This window comes from Myxine glutinosa, chromosome 1 (assembly GCF_964187855.1).
Source record: "Myxine glutinosa chromosome 1, kmMyxGlut1.1, whole genome shotgun sequence".
Taxonomy (NCBI): domain Eukaryota; kingdom Metazoa; phylum Chordata; class Myxini; order Myxiniformes; family Myxinidae; genus Myxine; species Myxine glutinosa.
In genome coordinates this window covers 283,072,359-283,087,267 of record NC_136261.1, presented here as the reverse complement: position 1 = coordinate 283,087,267, position 14,909 = coordinate 283,072,359, and the positions used below count along the sequence as shown (strand labels likewise).

At 45.2% G+C, this 14,909-nt stretch overlaps 1 protein-coding gene across 12 annotated transcripts in view; it reads left to right on the top strand.

Moving 5' to 3' along the window:
- The window catches only part of GALNT16 (polypeptide N-acetylgalactosaminyltransferase 16), a 68,847-nt gene that overhangs the window by 31,273 nt on the left and 22,665 nt on the right, over positions 1-14,909 (top strand). For all 12 annotated transcript variants that reach the window (XR_013621140.1, XM_068133546.2, XM_078766939.1 and 9 more), the window contains 2 exons: positions 689-754; positions 4,837-4,958. Coding sequence is in view for 11 of the 12 variants with exons in the window: in XM_068133546.2 (XP_067989647.2) it covers positions 689-754; positions 4,837-4,958 (188 nt within the window). In the remaining variant the exon portion in view is untranslated. The remainder of the gene's footprint in view (positions 1-688; positions 755-4,836; positions 4,959-14,909) is intronic.

Genomic DNA, 14,909 nt, shown 5'->3' with positions numbered 1-14,909 from the left:
ACACAGCTGTTGTCACCCTAAGGACGAATGCTAAGGGTGAAAGAATAAACACAAGTGCAGTACTTGACTTCATTTACCCTTGTGCTGGCCTGCATTGCAGTTTCATGTCGTCTAAAGTTGGCACTGACAATGTAAAGTTACGTTTTTGGCTAAAGTTACTGCTGCCATTAGTGATAAGGTTACCATTGGGGGTAATGCGTTTGTGCTGAAGTTACGGTGAGTGAGTTCAGGTTACTTCTGGCAAAGTGAAAGGGTTAGGGTGCAGGCTGATGCTTCATTGTGCTGAGCTTAGCCTCCTTACGTAGTGATGGAGTCAATGTTAAGCTGACTGCAGTGATGTTCGTAGAGTTGAACCTTGCTTAGCTTGGAAAACATGTATTACTAGTAAAGAGTAATGCAATTCAAAACATGCACGTGGCTTGTATTCCGTCCGTAAAATGAAATAATTAGCTCTGAGTGCATCTTGTGGTATGCAGGCAAACTGCCTCGTCTGCAGAAAAGTCCGTATTGTTTGTATGTGTGTGCAGCATAGGTAATCTGCAGACATGCAATACCTGTTTGTAAACATTTAGGTAATAAATAAATAAAATCAGGATGTGGTTTCATTTTCCAATAATACTCGTCATAATTTTGTAACTTAATTTGGCAGATCCTCTTGACCTAACCTGACTTTGTTATTGACTCTCAGCATCCGACTGCCAGCTACTAACTGCCCTGCCCAAGGTCACCTGCTTCAGGAACATGAAACGTGAAGGTGAGTACTGACATTACGTCACTGTCACCATAATCACTCTGGCTCTTTTATTTAGTTGTTTGTCCATTATGATCTATTTCAAGTTCATTTTTATGGAAAATTTATTATTCAAATTTCAAAAGCTGGGAAATAATAGACATGGTGATTTTCTCATCTTTTTCCCCACTTTACGTCATGATTTGAAAAAAATACACTGCAGTAAACATAATTTAGTGAATTTCTCATGGATTTCCATGGAAGCAGCAATGTTTTACAGTGGAAATTCCTGAATTATTGTGAAAAGCATGTGTTGTAAATATATGTTTGCTCCCAATAAAGCTTGTTTGCACTATGCACTATATTCAGTGACCAAAGGGGGTTGAGTGAATATACATCTTTGTTCCCTCTCTCTCTCTCTCTGCTCATCCACCTTGTCATCTTTAAGTATCATGTAAACAAACAAAACGTTTGTACCCTACAAAGGCAAGATATACAGTGCATTCAGAAAGTATTCAGACCCCTTCACTTTTTCACATTTTGTTATATTGCAGCCTTATGCTGAAATCGTTTAAATTCATTTTTTCCCTCATCAATCTGCACTCAACACCCCATAATGACAAAGAGAAAACAGGATTTTAGAAAGTTTTGCAAATTTATTAAAAAGAAAAAACTGAAATATCACATTGACATAAGTATTCATACCCTTTGCTATGGCACTTGAAATTTATCTCAGGTGCCTCCCATTTCTCTCGATCATCTTTGAGATGTTTCTACACCTTCATTGGAGTCCACCTGTGGTAAATTCAATTGATTGGACATGATTTGCAAAGCCACACACCTATCTATATAAGGTCTCACAGCTGACAATGCATATCAGAGCAAAAACCAGGCCATGAGGTCGAAGGAACTGCCTGCCGAGCTCAGAGACAGGATTGTGCCGAGGCACAGATCTGGGGAAGCCAACAAAAAAAAATTCTACTGCATTGAAGGTTCCCAAGAGCACAGTGGCCTCCATAATTCTTAAATGGAAGAAGTTTGGAACAACCAGGACTTTTCCTAGAGCTAGCCGCCGGCCAAACTGAGCAATCGGGGGAGAAGGACCTTGATAAGAGAGGTGACCAAGAACCTGATGGTCACTCTGGCTGAGCTCCAGAGATCCTGTGTGGAGATGGGAGTAACTGCCAGAAGGACAACCATCACTGCAACACTTCACCGATCTGGGCTTTATGGCAGAGTGGAAAATTTTCAAAGACAGGAAATTTTCACCATACGAGCGCCTCGGCCTGTAGAATATTTTAATGGTAATTATGACGTCACAGGTCACGTGGTACGGGCGCCATCTTGGAAAAACCGAAAAACTTTGCACCTCTATATCTCAAAAAGTGCTGCATAGAAAATTGAGACATGTCTCGTTCTAAAGAACTCTCCATGCAAAATAACATGTGAATGATGATGTCATATGTGCCTCCAATATGGTCACAATTGTACAAATAAGAAACTTCATCCGATCAGGATGAAATTTCTTGAGTATCTTCTCGGTATAAATTGATGCAGAAAAAATATTATAATGACGACGTAGGTCACGTGATTCGGCGGCCATATTGTTTTAAGTGATAAGCCTGAAAACCACTAAAAACCCATTTTCTCCTAAACGACTGAACAGATTGAGCCCAAACTTTGCAGGCAGAATCACATGCCCAAGACGAACAAATAGCGGTCATTTTTCGATATGTCGCATCCTTTAGGAGTTATGACGTTTTGAAGCATAAACCTTTCAAACCTAGCTCCTCCGTCATTTTTGATCATATTGAATGGAAACTTCACAGTTATGTTCCCCATGTCGGCATGCTAAAATGCCGTTTTGGAATTTGCGATAGCTCACATGGATTGGCAGCGATGAATAATTGAATGAAAATCTTTTTTTAAATTATATCTCTTGAACCGCTTCATTGATAGACGTGAAACTTTATAATAACGTGGACGTCATGAAGTGGAAGAAGTGTGCGAAATTTCAAGATTGGTTGTACAGTCTGGAAGCTGGAAGTCGTTATTGTGTGAAGAAGAAGAAACGATATTTTATCTTCTCCAGCCATGTGACTTTTCGGTGTAGGTTTAATTATGATGAAAATGGGGTTGTACGAAAGGGGTTGTATCAAAGCGGGGTTGTATCAAAAACGGGGTTGTATGAAAGCGGGGTTGTATGAAAGCGGGAAGGCGGAGGAAAGCGGTCATCACTGCCAGCAGTTATAAAAGTGGCAGTTCTAGTTAGTATTAATATTGTTTTGAAATAACATTAATATTGAGCTATAATATTGAGCTATATTATTAATATTGAGGTTGACTCAGCCTGGCATCTTTCCGAGGTCGGAAAAATGAGTACCAGATGACTGGCTATAGAGAGGCATGGCATCAGCAGCAGCCCCCAGAAGAGGATGCAACCAGCAGCCACAGACTGCACACGAACCACCGCCACTTACAGATTTGTGGTCCCTTGTAAAAACAACACTGAATCTTTTCAATATTAAGCCGTGAATTTCTGATATCTCCTCATTCCTTTATAAACAAACACTAACGGTCGGGACCTTGATGACCTGGGGGCACTGTGGCATATGGTCGCTTAAAACGCAGTGAAGTTGATCATCTCTACCACATAGAATGACATGCAGCACCATCTTAATCCACCAAACATTGCAGCCAAATAGATCAGGGGATTATTCTGTTCTGAAACTGAAGTACAGGAAATGGCAGATGCGACACATGATCAGTGCCATTACGAATGATAAGACTTGTACTTGAACAGATCCCATGAAAAAGGCCACTTGTTAGACACCGTGTACTGCATTACCAAGGCCCGAAGTGAGGTGGAGCAAACCACAATTCAAAAATGTTTTTGGCATTGTTCATGAATTCAGAAGTCAGCATGTTGTTAAGAACATGAGAATTTGAAAAAGTCAATTTTCATTGATGGTGTATCCCATTCATTTCCTTATCGTAGACCTTTCATATGACTAGAAGAGTATCCACTCATTGGGCAAAATTGTTTCTAATGTGCAATATGTTCTTTTGGCACATCCCTTTATTTGGACAGTGTATAGGCAACAGACCGCTGCTTCGATTACTCCCGAGAATAAAAAATAACCCGGGTTCCCGGATAATTCCAATTGCACTGGGCCATATGCTGACACCAGAGGCCTGAAGCCCAAGGCTTGTATGTGCTATCGCCTTCACAAGGCCCGTGATGCCTATCCGCTCCAACCTTTTGATATTTAATGATCATTTTAACAGTGGCTTAGCTTGTTTTACAATGACCTTGTACGGAGGGCAATGCCATTGTGAATATGACACTTCTGAATGGGCTTACTAAAGCACCAAAATGGTGGACGTATGATTTTTTTTTTAGGTTACAATTATGGGTGGAGTTTGGCTAGCTGTCCAACCAATGGGTATAGAGCAGACAAAGATGTATAGAAACACTTCCTCCATTCTATATAGATTGTGCTACACTCTATTCATCTTCTTCTTTAACGTTCACAATTATTCCAACGTTCTTGTGGGGTTGGCTGGGGGAAGCTTGGCCCAAGTCTTTTACTAATGGGCTGGCCAGGCCTGACATTTGACTAAGATTAGGACAGGAATTTGGAATATTCGGCCATGGTGCTGGCGATAGCTCGCCTACACTTCCCGAAGGACATCGTGAGATCTTTAACGTCCACCAACGAAAGCCAGGAGATGGGACGCCCAGGTTAACGTACATTTTGAGGGACGGCATACCCTGATGAATCTCCCTGCATGTGAAACACTGGGATAACAGTTTATAGCTGGGGCCCATGAGATTCAAACCCAGGCTAGACGATATTTTGTAAGAATAACGATTGAAAATTGGAGGCTGTAGTAGTCTCTGTTTTCCAGAAGATTTGAACCTGTGTTAACACCACTTTTTACTGGTCTCTAGAGTGGTCTTTATAGACAGGTTTGTCTTTATAGACAGGTTTGTCTTTATAGACAGGTTTGACTGTATATGGAGGAATGGAATGGTCCACTCTGCATATGTGATGTCACTCAAATTATCATCTTGATTCTTTGTGTTGTGATGTGATACATAGGGCTCATCCGCTCTCGTGTGCGAGGGTCTGAAATGGCGCGTGCAGGAGTACTTACATTTCTGGACAGTCACTGTGAGGTCAACAAAGGCTGGCTGGAACCACTACTACAGAGGGTCAAAGATGTAGGTTCATGCATCCACAGACCTCTGGTCACATGTGCTAGGTTAAGGTGACACATAACCACTAATAGTCACCATTTAGCTCTTGGCTTCATGAGTACTTGTCACTATGATACTCAAGCAAACGTCAGAGGTCACACCATATCATTACTCATGAGCCGTAATATTTGATTATCATATTCTTTTGGAAACTTGGGGGCATGTGCTAGGTTTGACCCTGGTGTTGGGCTAGCGGCTAGGGTGCCGGCTTCAGATCCTAGGATCCTGGGTTCGAATCCCGGTCGATTGCTGAATTAACACCAGGGGGGTTGACTCAGCCTGTCATCCTTCCGAGGTCGGCTAATTGAGTACCAGTTCACTGGTAATTCCCTGTTTGTCGTTAAAGGCGGCAAAAAGGGTTGGCGTCAGGAAGGGCATCCGGTCGTAAAACATTGCTTCAAAAAGGGGACCAAAAAAAAAAAACAACAACCACGGTGCCCGAAAAAGGCCAACCCCCGCTTTGCGGGGAAAAATGGCCTCTAAAGGTGGTTTTTTTTTTTTTTTAATTCTTTTGGAAACACCCATTTGTACTAACTGACTATGTTCCAACCTTTTGTCTGTTAGTGCATTTTCATCTTTCGTGTTGAAATTTGATGATGTTAATTTTTTTGAGTCTCCTGGCAAAATGGCGATCACAGCCATTTGAGGGCAAGTCCAGAGCCTAATTTAATGTTTTTTTCATATCTAATCATATCATATCATATCATATCCAGAGCCTAACATTTACCCTGGTGTTGGGCTAGCGGCTAGGGTGCCGGCTTAGGATCCTAGGATCCTGGGTTCGAATCCCGGTCAATCGCTGAATTAACGCCAGGGGGGTTGACTCAGCCTGTCATCCTTCCGAGGTCGGCACAATTGAGTACCAGTTCACTGGTAATTCCCTGCTTGTCGTTAAAGGCGGCAAAAAGGGTTGGCGTCAGGAAGGGCATCCGGCCGTAAAACATTGCTTCAAAAAGGGGACCGAAAAACAACAACAACCACAGTTCCCGAAAAAGGCCAACCCCCGCTTGCGGGGAAAAATGGCCTCTAAAGGTGTTTTTTTTTTCATATCTCAGGAAGTCTAGTTTAGGCTATTCAGAACTCTAAATAATTCGAAAATTCTCCAGTTTGTTTGATTGTTAGTTGACTTGAAACTCTTCCAGTTTCCGATCTGATGACTTTTTTTTTGCCGTCGACGACCTTTGAATCGTCATCATATTCCCTCACATTTCATTGCTCTCCTTATCCCTACCTCATAGTACCATACCTCATCACCCTTCTTACCTCTGCCATGATAGATCTCTCTCCAATTCTCATATCCTCTTTGACTCGTCTAGGTGCAAATCAGCCTTCCCCTTTTCCCCTTTTGGCATTATGGCGCAGCATGCTGCCTGCCTGCCCAACTGCCACTGACGTAGCCTGGACTCTACTCTTACTTTGCAAGAGGCTCTCACTCTGTCTTTCCACTCTCTAATTTGCTCACCTTCTCCTTGTCACATGGCAATGAAGGCCTCGTATTTCTATGGCCTGATATGGCACAGACGTTTGGTGAATCACTATTGCATGGCCCGGCATCACTTGGATCACCTTTATTTCCAGCCGTGTCTGAAAAGCTTCCATCAGCTTCCCTGGTTCCTGCTGTGCTTCCCTCCTTCCGTTTCCGGGGTCGCAAAATTGCCTGCCCGATGTTCTATGACAACAAAATTTTTCTTATGAGCAATTGTAATTTCCTTGGTAACATCCTGGTGGGCAACTACGTTTTCTTCAGCACATGCATGGCATTGATGACAAAGGTACACAAAATTAGTGCATTGGATCGTCTGATTCACATGCCGTACTTGTTTTGGTTCAGATGCTCCTGACTCAGTCCATCCGCTGCCTCATGACCGAGATGAAAACCACCCATATACCTGTTTGTTGCATGATACTTTGAATCGTCTAATGCAGATCTCATCAGATGGATGTGAAGTGAATCAGTATTCACCAGATAAGGCTGTAGAATATTGGCTTTTCTCAGCCAAAGGTACCTGGAATCTGGACCACAAGTCTTTAAGGTCCAGGGAAACAGAACCCCAACAGGGGGTGAGCAGGCCCGGCAGCCACCTACTCTACTGTTACAGGAGCAGAAGGATGAACCCTCCGATTCTGAGTCTGAGTTTATTTATTCTGAGTCCGATTGTGCTGAGGCAGGGGGTCCCGGTGGACAAAATGCAGTAATGGACAATTATGATGTAATGATTTCTTCTGATTCAGGATGACGTTATGATCATACCTAATGGAGAAAGCTATTCTTTGTGAAATATGGGAATACTATCAAGACATTCTACTTCCAGCAATCAAATGTTGGTGTTGGTATACTGTATTCACTAATGTTGAGTCATCAAGTAACTGTTCATGGTTAATTTTGTATTATTTAATGAAGAGAGAAGAGAAGAGAAAAGAAGGATTGTTGACTTGAAACAAAAAGTTTCATTAATTGTAAAAGCTGAACTGTGACTACAGCAGAGAAACAGGAAGAGTTTAAATTCTGGAAGGTAATAGTTGGTCGGAAAATGATACTGAATCTGAACCCTCACTCCTCCTCTCCACTCAACCACGTGACCTGCTTGTTTAATCCCCTTACCTTCTCCTCTGCTCCCTTCCTCGCTTCTCCCCTCACCCATTGTTGTAAAAAGTCAAATCCACAACATTGTCCCAATGGTAGGTTTAATGCAAATTCGATCTCTGGCAACACCTGTAAAAATACGATCATGCAATATATCAGGATTATATAATCAAGGAGAAGTCCAGCAATTAACGATCAGTGCAAGCAAGCCTGGATCATCTAAATATACGCACCATTCGAGTCTACGCTGTCACACAGATTATATGTCACAGGAATGATCCGGAGCGATGGTCGTCCGAGTTCTTATAGACGCCTCTCAGTGGTTGGAGGGAGCATAACACCTGGGTTCAACTTCGGTACAATTTCATTACATTCTCCCCGCCGTTAAAACTACACTTCCGCTAGGGTAGGAATCATGCACGCAGCAGCATAATAGTAGGGGCAGCAGTTGTCCGTCCATGTCAGTTGGTCCAACCGTAGCGATCGGGGCGACGAATCTCCCTTCCGGCACGGGTCCGGAAACTACCGGGTGCTACATCCCCAAGACCGGAGTCCCCTGCGTCGGAGTAGCCGCCTAAGTCAGGTGATGGAGGTGGCACCACAGAGCCTACAGGTTGGGGTGTGTTTAGCGGTGAGATGGCCGGCAGATACTCCACAGGCGGAGCAACAGGAGAGTCCATGGACTCGTAAATTGGTTCGTCAATTTCCCCGCAAGGGGCCAGGTGGCGTACGGAGACTGTTGACTCGCGTCCATCAGACATCAACACACGAGCATGCTCGGGATTAGCTTGGAGTACCTGCACCTTATCCACTCGTGGATCATACTTACTCATGTGAACAGCACGTTTGAGGAGAGCCGGTCCCGGCTCTGCAAGCCAACTAGGTAAAGATCGGGTGCTACCCGAACTCCTCGGGTGATGAAACATCCGTTCGTGGGGAGTTTGATTGGTAGCCGTACACAGTAAAGTCCTGATCGAGTTCAGTGCCACAGGTAGCGACCAAGCCCATTTGTCTAGGCCTCGGCCGAGGGACTTAAGGCTCAGCGTAATGGCTCTCCATATAATACCATTGAAGCGTTCGACCTGTCCATTTGCCTGCGGCCTATACGGAGTGGTATAGCTAGAAGCGACATTATGCTGGAGTAAGAAGTTCCTCACTTCCTGGGACAGGAACACCGCGCCTCGATCGGTATGCACGTAGGCCGGATTCCCAAACATAGAAAACAAGTTCTGCAGACACCGGATAACCGTGGCGGCTGTCATATCTACGCACGGGAAAGCAAAAGGGAATCTCGAGAACTCATCAACGGTTGTGAGCAGGTAACGAGAGTTACTCGAAGCCTGTGACGCCGGCAGTGGTCCTTTGAAATCCATCGCCAATCTCTCCCATGGCCTAGTAGCTCGGACCAGTGTTCCCATAGGAGGGTTGTAGAAGCGCGGTTTGAGTTCAGCACATACAGAACAAGTGCGACAGATCTGACGAATATCCTCAACCGAGTAGGGCAAGTTACGACTACGCACAAAATGAGCGAAACGCGTCACCCCAGGATGGCACAAGGTGTCGTGCAAAGCACACAGGTCCTCAAAAGATATGAGACTCGCACACGTCGCCGGCCGCGATAAGGCGTCGGCAACCAGGTTATCCCTCCCAGGGCGATATTTGATTGTGTAGCAGAAATCGGCGAGTTCCATCCGCCAGCGAGTGATTTTCTCAATCTTAATGCGTTGAGCATGCTGGGTGTCGTACATAAAAGCAATGCTCTGTTGGTCCGTGATAATTTGGAAGCATCGTCTGAGCAAATAGGGACGCCAACGCCGAATCGAATCGACGATGGCATACGCCTCCTTTTCGACAGACGAATGTCTCCGCTCAGCGGAGGAGAGAGTTCGCGAAAAGAAGGCCACAGGGCGCCCCCCTTGGGAGAGAGTTGCAGCTATCGCATGATCTGACGCATCACTTTCCAAAACAAAAGATTTATTTTCGTCAATCGTCGCCACAGCGGCGCCAGCGATGTCGGACTTAAGGCTATGGAAAGCAGCCTTGGCGGCAAGGCTCATGGGGAACGCTTCGCAGTCCACAAGTGGGCGGAGCTTCACGGAGAAATTTTGTACCCACTTAGAATAATGAGCGAACAGTCGAGAGCACGCTTCAACGAAGCACGATCGCAGGGCGGGGCCATGTCGAGCAAGGGTCGCAGACGCTCCTTATCCGGAGCGACAGAGCCGTGGGTCACGGTGTACCCCAGAAGATCTATTGTGCGAGCAGAGTAGCGACATTTAGCCTCATTCATAGTTAAGCGATACCTCTGCGCGACCTCGAGGAAGCGCTTCAGATTAGCATCATGATGTTCCTGGTCATACCCGCAAACCGTGAGATTATCCAGATAAACAAAGACATCGGTCAAGTTCTCCTTAGCGATGAGGTCGTCCGTAGCCCTCTGAAAACAAGTGACCCCGTTTGTGACCCAAAAGGTAGCCGGGTGAACTGGTATAACCTCTGACCCGATTCAAACGCTGTATAGATGCGATCTGCCTCGGAGATGGGGATTTGATGATACGCACTACGCAGATCGAGAGTGCTATAGACCGAATACTGTGCCACCTGTCGAACCAGGGAGTCCATTCCCGGGAGTGGGTCGGCGTCCAGCTGTGTAAACCGATTAATCGTCTGCGAATAGTCGATTACCATGCATTTGGGATGCGATTCGCTTCGTACCACCAGAACTTGGGCCCGCCATGGCGACTGACTAGGTTCTATGATACCTTCCTTTAGTAGCTGTGCCGTTTCTTCCGCAATGAATTGCGCGTCAGCTCGTGAGTAGCGTCGCGATTTAACCGCGACAGGTGTACAGTCCGTGGTCATATTGGGGAACAGCGACAGTGGCTCAATTTCCATCTCTGCAAGAGCACACACAGCAAGAGTATCAGTACCACCAAATTCCATTTCCAAACGTCCATGTCGCATGAGAAAATCATGTCCTAGCAAAACTTATGCACATAATGCTGGTAAGACCATTAGATGCACATCCGGAAACATTCGACCCTTAATCACAAGCTTCAGTCGACATTCCCCTTTTGTGCTAAGCCATAGTCCCTGAGAGGCCATAAAGATTCGGCGTCTTGTCCCAAGAATCGGCCATCCATGTTTCTGCACAAGTCGAAAATCAACATAACTATCCGTGGATCCCGTGTCGATTAAAGCATTAGCAAAAATTCCCTCGATCATGAGTGGGATTATAGCACGAGCCAGGCCAGGTGGACCTGTAGTTATCGAGTCGTCAAGGTGAGGTGCTCGTGCCTCACGTGTGGATCCAACGCCAGCTAAAGTCTTTCGTGCCGTTGAAGTCGTTTGTAGGACAGTTGTGCCGCCTCCAGAGGGCGCACGTGCCACGCGTGAAGTTCCCAGCTTTCGTGCCGTTAAAGTAGCTTGTAGATCATACGTGCAGCCTCCGGAGGGCGCTCGTGCCACGCGCAGAGTTTCAAAGCCAGCATTAACCGATCGGGTGGCCGATCCCGGAAGTTGGCAGGGCGTCGGAAGAATGCTGGCCAAGGACGGTCGCACCGCGTACTGAAGTGTTTGCGCCACTTGTTTAGTCGGCGCGGCGAGTCTCACCAAGGTCGAGCTCTCAGCTCGGGGCCCACGGAAAGGGGCGATCCCCATCAAAGTCGGGCGAGGCGCGCCGTTCGTACCGCTGGCTCGGAGATACGTACATTAATCGTCGAGCGGGCTCGCTTGCCCCGCGACGCTCGGCACACTTTTGCAAAATGTCCCGTCTTTGTGCACAAATGACACCGCATCTTTAGCAGGGCAAACAGACCTGGGATGATTCCGATTCCACGTAGCGTTACCAAATAGCACGTAGCGTTACTTTCGGACTTGGGTCCAGCTGCAGCGGCCACCGTCAAGCCCGGATCGGGATCCTCGGGAGTGGCCGGGGTCTCCGATTCCGGCGGAGGTGCCGAGGCTGCATCCCCGACCTCGGCGGTAGCTCTCTCCGGTCGAGTCTGTCGAGATGTCCCCGCAGTGACGTATGGGCGTTCATACGCGTCGGATTGTTCCCGTGCTTCGGTATACACGTGAGATAACCGGAGTGCTTCGGCTAGTGTCAAATCGGCTTCTTCAAGTAGTCTCTGTCTGACGACCGGTGACCTAAGACCTGCGACGAAAGAATCGCGGACAAGGTCATCACAGACTTGTTCATGAGTGTGTACCACAGGGGTACTTTCCTTCAGTAGGCGTCGGAGGTCTTGAGCAAATTGATCTAAAGTCTCCGTGGGCTGTTGTCGTCGAGTCGCAAGCAAATGTCGTGAATAGACCACGCTTCGTTTTTTTATGTAGATACGCTTCAGCTCAGCCACAGCTGCATCAAACTTCTCACATTGTTCAATTGCCATGTACACGGCATGGTGCACCTTTGATTGCAGAACAGCGAGTTTTGTTTCATTGGTGACGGCCTCCTGAGCATTGAACTGGTTATTCAAGATTTTCAGCCAATTTGTCAGTTCGGCGGCCGCGTCCGTCGCCTGGGGGTCTGCTCCGAAGATCGGCACTTGGATCATCTTATGAGCCATGTCGTTCTCGTTCGTGTCCCGTTCTCGTTCAAGACGAAGAGACGAATTTGCATTCATTGTTGTAAAAAGTCAAATCCACAACATTGTCCCAATGATTGGTTTAATGCAAATTCGATCTCTGGCAACAACTGTAAAAATACGATCATGCAATATATCAGGATTATATAATCAAGGAGAAGTCCAGCAATTAACAATCAGTGCAAGCAAGCCTGGATCATCTAAATATACGCACCATTCGAGTCTACGCTGTCACACAGATTATATGTCACAGGAATGATCCGGAGCGATGGTCGTCCGAGTTCTTATAGACGCCTCTCAGTGGTTGGAGAGAGCATAACACCTGGGTTCAACTTAGGTACAATTTCATTGCACCCATATTTTCTAACTTTTTTATCAGGTGCTTTCCCTTCTGCACTTAAACGCACTTTTCATTAATTAATTTTTATTACCACTATACACGTACTCTTCTTTCTTGATCCACCCACCATCTTTGATACTAGATCACACTATCATCTTGTTCCATACTCTTCACTCCATAGGGTGTTGCAAAATAAATGATACTTTTTCCCCCCAGATTGTATTGACCACATGTTGCAAAATAAATGATACTTTTTCCCCCCGGATTGTATTGACCACATGTTGCAAAATAAATGATACTTTCCCCCCCAGATTGTATTGACCACATGACCGCGATTTTTGAATTCAAATTTCGCGTGCGTCATCATGGCGTGTTGTCTCCGTCATATTTGCGACTAATGTTCGTGTCTTTGCTGAAATCTTTTAAAAGTCGACTTCAAATGGTTTCTGAAGCTAATGGTGGACATACTGACGCGTATTAAACGTGAGTTTTTAATTTTTGAATGAAATAAAGCCTTTGGTTGGATTTTCATCCGATTGAAACTTCATTTCATCTTTGGGGAAAAAAGTATCATTTATTTTGCAACACCCCTTATGGCCTTTCAAAACATTCTTCATTTATAGCTCACCTGGAAGGAAGTTCCGGGGAGGTTATGCGATGGCGTGTCGTCAGCCCGTCAGTCCATCCGTCTGTCAGTCTGTAAACACTTGTAACTTCTTCTGCGAAACCGCTGATGGGATTGTGACCAAACTTGGCACAAATTATATTTGTTGTACCTACACACACAATTTCGATGAAACATTACCGCAACGTCCACCACCCGTGCTGTACCAGTTTATTTATGGCATTAAAAAAAAACTGCCCCTTTGGTGGTGTACGGGGGGGGGGGGGTGGTGGTGTATGGGGGAGGAGTGTTACTCCCTTCCCCCCCCCCCCCCAAAAAAAAAATAAGTATTTGCCTTCTTCTCAGAAGCTACACATGCAATTCCGATTAAACTTGACCACAACCTTCATTACCTGTGATGTACCAAAGTTTGTTCATGGAATTAAAAAAAATTTTGGGCCCTGAGGGTGAGGGTCTACTGGTGGGGTTGCCCCCCCCCCCCTCCACCCCCCCAAAAAATAGGTATTTGCTTTCTGATCAGAAACTACACATACAATTCCAATGAAACTTGACCACAACATTCCGTTCATCACCCATGATGTACCAACATTTGCTACTGGCATTTTAAAAAATCGTGGTCTAAAGCAGTCTATGGGGACTGGGGAGGGTTTCCCCCCAAAATAGGTATTTGTTTTTTTTTTCTCTGAAACTACACACACAATTACGATGAAACTTGACCACAACCTTCACCACCCATGATGTACCAAAGTTTGTTCACAACATTTTTAAAAATAGTGGTCTAAAGTAGTCTATTGGAGGGGGGGTGGTGGGGGAGGGTGTCAGGCGAGTTTGCCCCCCAAAATAGGTATTTGGTTTTGTTTGTTTGTTTAAAGTATTATGATTACGTTAGTATTATTGTACATGCTGCCCTGTCTTCTAGCAACCATTGAAATTGGTTGAAAATGCCATGATTCTGTTTAAAATACCTTTAGTCAATGTAGTATACTGCTCTATTCTACCAGGTGAGCACCCAGGGGTATTGTCCCGATGTTTATTTATTTATTTATTTTCATCATAGCTCTCTGATCGCTCGTTCACGTTCATATTTAACAGTTCCTCATCTCCCTCCTAAGTCTTTATTTTAACATGTGCCAGCGTCTGATTCTTGGCTCCTTAGTATTCCTCATTTCCAGCCAGTCTGCTGTCGCAGCTGAATTCGGTCACTTGGCTTCTTTCACCTAAAGGCGAATGACACGCAGATTTGAATTTCTATCTTGGAACTTTCCTCAACTCAATACAAATATCAATCACTGCCTCGCTGATGCATTTGACTGGATAACCAACCCTCTCTTAAAAGGTCAACTTGCATGAAAAGGATACTTTACAATCTACAGTACTTGTTTTTGGAAACCTTGGGCCAGTTTTGCAAAATAGATTAATGCTGAAAAAAAAAATTCGTTGTTGACCTGCACCAAATTGGAAATTTGGTTTTAGAAAGCAAAATGTATACAGAGTGTCTACAAATTACCATTCCAAATTAAAACCGTAATTAAAAAAATTTGAAATGGGATACAACGATGATGTGGTTTGCGTCATGTGAAAGAACATTTCTCAGTTTTATTGTCAGGAATTGTCAAGCTCATCATCCAAATCTGAATCGACTTAGGGGGACTGCGCTCAAACGACTCACAAATGTGTTCAACTTCCTCACCACATGTGCTTGGCCAGCCTGCCCCCGTTCCTCTGCAGGATGCACGCAGTCCTCATAAACTTTTTGTGCGACTCACGAATCGATATT